Source organism: Gymnoscopelus braueri, assembly GCF_963280865.1.
Source record: "Gymnoscopelus braueri genome assembly, chromosome: 17".
Lineage (NCBI taxonomy): Eukaryota > Metazoa > Chordata > Actinopteri > Myctophiformes > Myctophidae > Gymnoscopelus > Gymnoscopelus braueri.
Window position 1 is genome coordinate 41,211,652 of NC_137617.1, and position 6,319 is coordinate 41,217,970.

General features: G+C 40.8%; 1 protein-coding gene across 1 annotated transcript; it reads left to right on the forward strand.

Moving 5' to 3' along the window:
• The first annotated feature begins 3,849 nt into the window (after positions 1–3,849).
• Positions 3,850–6,227, forward strand: LOC308104846 (complement C1q-like protein 4). The gene is made up of 6 exons (XM_080455408.1): positions 3,850–3,943; positions 4,459–4,612; positions 4,717–4,788; positions 4,925–4,999; positions 5,111–5,233; positions 5,507–6,227. The coding sequence occupies exons 2-6, from the start codon at positions 4,531–4,533 to the stop codon at positions 5,788–5,790; spliced, it is 636 nt and encodes a 211-aa protein (XP_080311534.1). The 5' UTR covers positions 3,850–3,943; positions 4,459–4,530; the 3' UTR covers positions 5,791–6,227.
• Positions 6,228–6,319: the final 92 nt, after the last annotated feature.

Consider the following 6,319-nt stretch of genomic DNA (forward strand, 5'->3'; position numbering starts at 1 on the left):
GTAGTAGACGACTGGGGACCAGCTGTCGCTGAGGTGCCTTATTGGCCTACGGAGGGAGGGAGAAACAGAGGTTAAAGGCCAGTCCACACCAATGCAACTCCTTGCAACATGCAACTACTTGCAACCAGTATCCCCAATGGCAGTTGCAAGGAGTTACATTGGTGTGGACTGGCCTTGAAACGGTTTTGTTGCAAGGAGTTGCGACTATAGTTGGTGCATTGGTGTGGTCTAGCCTTAAGAGAGAGTATAATAATAAGGAATAATAGGGATTGCAAGTAAGTGAAATAATGGCACAACGTCAAACATTCAGCAAGATGTACAACCGACCACACATCTCACTGTTTGTCTCGTTCTTCACTTTCTTCCCTTGATCAACACCAGCATGGAAACCAGACAAATCTGCTAGAGCGACTAGATCAAAATGTCCCCATGTCTGAAAGGTATGAAGTACCTTCTTCAGGACTACATCACTGATGACTGGCAGGCCCTCAGGTTTGTTCAGGCTGAATGAGGTGAACTGGAAGCCCATGAGGAATTCTCTGTCATACTTCTTCTTTTCCTCTGGGCTGAGTGGCTGCCATTGTTCTGGAAGAGATTAGTCCGCTAATCAGCCCATAGTGCAAACGTCATAATCATATGCAAACATCAATCATATGCCCTGAAGAAGATGTGTTCCTGACATCGAAACGTTGTCATTCTAGTACATGTTGATTGTTATTAGCTGGCAACTGTCTTTTTTTAAAATTGTTTTTAAATGCGACAGAATGAAAATTCCTTCCAATCAGACCAGATTGGAATATTCTCTTCCAATTGAACGTGTTTACAATGAGGCATTTTTATTATCATTCTGAATATAAGTGGAATATTAGGGTCCATGTAAACGCAGTAGGGACCACCGATTGAACGTAACCCATTTATGAGTCTCCTGGTTTTTGACCACGTCTCCTGACACTCTCCTGGATCGCCATTTCTTCTGGGTTTCTCCTGGATTTGGTATCAAACTCCCATAATTCACCAGAAATTACATCTACTATGTTAAAAAGTTTCTGGGGGAGGACCCCCAGACCCCCCGGTTCTGGGGTGTGGTCGGCGCATGCCATCATAAAGAGATATTAACTCTTAAGTAATGAATGGTTATTATTAAAGATGGGTCTTACATTGCTTCAGTCATCAAATCAATTTCTGTAGGCCTACTTTTTTAATGGATGAAATTGTACCCATTATTTTCCAATGCTAGTAAAGCAACCATGATAAAAGTATCAAACTCACAAAATTCACCAAAACACAGGAAATTACATCTACTCTGTTAAAAAAATTCAGGGGGAGGACCCCCAGACCCTCCGCTAGCCACGCCCCCAACCAATCTCCTGGAGTCTGACAGTCCAATGTTGGCAGCCCTGATTAAGACAGGGAAATCATATGTCATTTTAGCCAACACTTTAACTATTATTTAATACTTTGGCTATTAAAAAATAGCAGATATACAAGCTCATAGCGGGGCACTTAGATCTGCTATTTTAGAAAAATGTTTTGTAAATCTGAATGTCATGAAACCTTGAATGGGTTAAGGTCCAGGGACCCCACCTACCTGGTGTGTCCTGGCCAGTGGCAGCTGGCTTTGTGTCCTCTGGCTGGATGTTCTCAGCCTTGTTGTGCTGCATGTCGTCGGTCAGTGACATCATGGTCAAAATGTCACCGTTCCTGGCTGGGCTCGTATACCTCTGGCAAAGTGAAGCATAAGTTAATCATAAACAAGCAAAGGAGAAGTACACAGTGCGAGTGCGTGAAGACAAGAGAGAGAGAGTGTGTGTGTGTGTGTGTGTGTGTGTGTGTGTGTGTGTGTGTGTGTGTGTGTGTACGTGTGTGTGTGTGTGTGTGTGTGTGTGTGTGTGTGTGTGTGTGTGTGTGTGTGTGTGTGTGTGTGTTATATTTCTACTGCTGTCAGTCACCCTGACTGTCTTGCAAGCAAGTAGCTGAACTTACTTCCTTCAACAAGGACATAGGGTCAGGTAGTAGGGTCCAAATACACAGAGCTAGTAGCAACCATACTGTAGATATGTCTATGGTAGCAACCATAGACATTAGCAGCTCACATAACCATCACACTACTGCCATCTATTGGCGAAAATAAATATCACCCTCCAGCTACTTCAGGTGATGTAGTAGGTGAGTGCTTAACAGGTGAGTTTATTAACACGAAGTGCAGGAAAATAATGGTGGGAGACCACTCAGTAATAATCCAAGAACTCTGAAAATACTCTCACCGGTTTGCCCCTAAAACGTCCAGGGTGCCACACCTAGTTGTCAGGGCCAAATGTGGCCACAAGTATATAGTATCATTTGAGAAATACTAGCCATTGTGAGGACCATTTTCCTGGTTTTAACAAGATAAATGGTTGTTTTATTGTTCAAAAATATTTGAGGAGTTAGGCATACTATTATAAAAACATTCAGGTTTAGGGTTAGGATTAGGACTAACTAAGCATTTAGAGTTAGTTGTGTACCGGTGTTGAACACCTGTGCCCGTATACATAATAAAAATGAGGAATTGTGCTTTTATAATTGAGTAAAATGTTAGAAATGGTATTGCAACTTTCATCAGAGTATTTTTTATGTGAGTAGTTTCACTTGTTAGCAACTCCAGCGATGAACTCTGGATGGCTGTTCATCCATCTGTCCTAACATTCTAGACCTAAAATAAGATAGCTCTGAATTAGCTCTGGTCCATAGCGTTAGCGTTAGAAGGAGTAAGGAGAACTCCTTCTAATGCTATGGACCAGAGCTAGTTCTGAATCAACATGGCTGGACTGTCATGGAATTTGCTGTGCACCTTCATGCTCCTCAGACAATGAACCCTACTGATTTAGGTGACCCCATGGCCTTTCCTTTAGTAGCGCATGGATGGTACCCCAACCTTTTTTGGATCAAGGCCCAGTTGAAAATCTCCACGGTGTTCACGGCCCACCCATCTGACCTCTTAACGCGGCAGCCGAAAGGCTGGTCAAATGAGTGGACCGCATGCATTTTTACAGCAACTTGGAGTTCCAACTTGGATCAATGAAACTAAAGTTCATTGTCATATTGACCATGACCATGGACATCATATTTATTGGTATCACAATGAATACCAATTTTTCAAGGTTTTGAAGAAAAAAATACCATGAACCTAAGAAAAAATACCATTATTTTTTACAGTGATTTGACAATTATTTGGGGGACCTCTTGCAATATCCTCACGGCTCACCAGTGGGCCCAGCTCCACAGGTTTGGAATCGCTGCTAGTGCCACCCTAAAGTCAGACTTTCCACTTGCATGTCAGATAGTCTCAAAGATCTAATTGACATCAAACTCGTCCATCCAACAGCTTGATCCAAAACAACCTTGTAAACTACTGTGTGATCTTTGTCCTGTAAGCCTTGTTTTATGGAGGAACTAAGAAGGGAAAAATAAATATGTTTAGATAACACAAGCACGTGGCAGCATATGTTACAAATAATTAAGTGGAACTATAGCCACTCAATGTTGTTTTGGCTATGACTGCTTTGAAGTGTGTCCTGGTAATCTTTGGTTTATGGAGGAAATAAGAGGAGAAAAATAAAAGCCTCATAGTTCAATGAAAGCTAATTTAGATAAGATGAATACGTTTAGATAACACTGGGTTAATAATTGTATGAATAAACATGTGGCGTGGATGTATTTAAACAGGTCGACAACAGAGACAGTAGCTCAAAACCCAAGAGTGAGGAGAATTAGAATGACTGCATCCAACAGATACGGTGCCACAATGTTTGCATTTCTAGGGTTGTTGATACTAGGCTGCCTGTCATGTACAGAGGCAAGAGGAGACACTGTAGATGAGGTAAGCCTGAATGACATTCCACAGCAGGTGGTGAACGGCGCAGGAAGGATCCATGATGTTCATTCTGACACACAGGCGGTGGTGGTAAGTAAATCTAGCAATAACACAATGTGGAAATACTCTGATACAAGTAAAAGTCCCTTGAGTAAAAGTACTGTAGCTATACAAAAGTATTGGCATCAAGATATACTTAAAGTACCAAAAGTAAAAGTAGCCTACTCATTATGCAGAATGTCCCATTTCATTCGTTTTTTCAGTTTACAAAATGTGTCTAAATCTTTCGAAAATAGCCAATCTTCAAGCTCACAATGCTTTGCCTCTGACGCGTTGTGAGCTTGTAGATCTGCTATTTTCGAATAGATGAAATATAAAATGGGCTTAAAGGGTTAATGTGTGTTTTGTAATGTAATCTAAATCTACAAAGTACCTTTTCAAATTATTGTAGTGGACTAAAAAGTACAACATTTTAATAGTATGAAAAATGCATTGAAAATGTACATACTCAAGTAAAGTAAAACACTCAAGTACAGTAGCCTACTGTACTAGTAGCCGAGTAAATGTAGGCCTACTTAGTTACTTAATTCCACCACTGCTCACAGGGAGACAAGGCAGCAGCCTCTACCTTCACCCAACAGGCCTGTCAGCCTGACATCCATGCAGTGCTGAGAGAGATGACCACTCTGATGGCCGAGCAACGAGTTGAACTACGACACACCCAGCAGGAGCTACGAGCAGCGATGGACATGATTGAAGGTAGTTTTATTGACCTCAGTGTATGCATAACTATCTAAACACTTTATGTTGAAATATTTTACAAACATGGTTTCGTGGTTCTAACATGACTGCTCTGATGACAGAGCAGCGTGTTGACCTGCAAAAGACCCAGCAAGAGCTAAGAGCAGTGAAGGACAGTGGAAGTCTAATGAAAGGTAATTCTATTGACTACACTCTAAACCCATTCAATCCGGGAACGCATCGGCGTCACTTTGGATGACACCGAGGATTTTTGCAAAATAATTTTGCTGAAATATTTTACGAATTTGTTTTGCATGTTATATTTCTCAGCTGCCCTTGAAACCATTGAAACCAGATCAAATGCAACAGAGCATGAGGTACAGTTTCTACAGAAGCAGAATGAAGGTAAGGCAGAAAAATAAACTTATGTGCAGAAAAATATACTTATGTGTATTAATAGACTAGTACTGGATTGCGACAATTGTTGTCCTATTACATGTCACTTGTGTTTCACAGTCAAACAAGTGGCTTTCTCTGCCTCACTTGTGGAATCTCGACTTGGACCTTACAATGTTCACACTACGCTGATCTACACACATGTCTTCACCAATGTTGGCAATGCGTATAATCAAAATACAGGTACAGTGAATCATACAGTAATAGATAACACATCATGGAAACAGTTTACTGTAGGCCTGTCACAATCATTTATAAACACCTGATTGAAATTATTCAAGCTAATTGTAATTATTTTTGCATAATCGAATAGATTCCATTCATCTGTACAAAAATAGCTGGATGAAAGGAACAGAAATGTCATATTTCCATCTTTTTGTTCAATCAGTTTTGTTCCTGTGGAAGGAAAAGCCAATGTAAATCTCTAAACTAAATCCATGTGTTTTCCAAACCCAGGTTTCTTCACTGCACCAGTGAAAGGTGTCTACCAGTTCAGTTTTGTCGTCGCTGGTCCAGGATCAGCAAGTCATGCCGCAGGAGCTGCCTTGGTTAAAAACAGCCAGCATGTAGTTATTGCCTATGGACATCAACCTACCCATAGAGTGAACTCATCTAATGGAGCCTCACTTCTGCTGGAGGCAGGGGATGTAGTCTGTGTGAAACTCTGGTCTAATACATGGATACATGACAGTATTAAACACCATAATACTTTCAGTGGCAATCTACTGTTTACAGTGTGAGGTAGGGAAATCAATTCCACAGTAACATCCATGCCTCTTTAATTTACATTTAACACTTAAAACCTGGCGTTTCTATTTTGTGCCAAACAAACGTTCAGTGAAAATAGACGATCTACAAGAATTTCGGGTCAGTGAAGAGTTTTTTTTTGTAGAGGGAATAAGGAGCGGATTAGGTATACAGGGTTAAGTGGTTAACTGCTTACATCGCTTATATTAGGACTTGCCTCTGGCGGGTATTTTAGCTCTACTGGGTGCAAACTATGCCTATTTTGGCCATGTCATTACAGGTGAAAATCCTGTGAAAATAGCAAATCTACAAGTTCATTAGATCAGCTATTTTTGTTGCATGACACTGCCGTATGATGAAGTATAATTCAGGCTTAAGTGGTTCAAAACATACTGTACCGATAACTGTAGCCAGCAGACCGAAGAACCGTTCCAGTAAACAGGTGCTTCCATACATTGATTCACCTCTGCTGCTACTACTCCTGTGTAAATAATAGCAAGTTAGTGCAATAATAAGTATTTG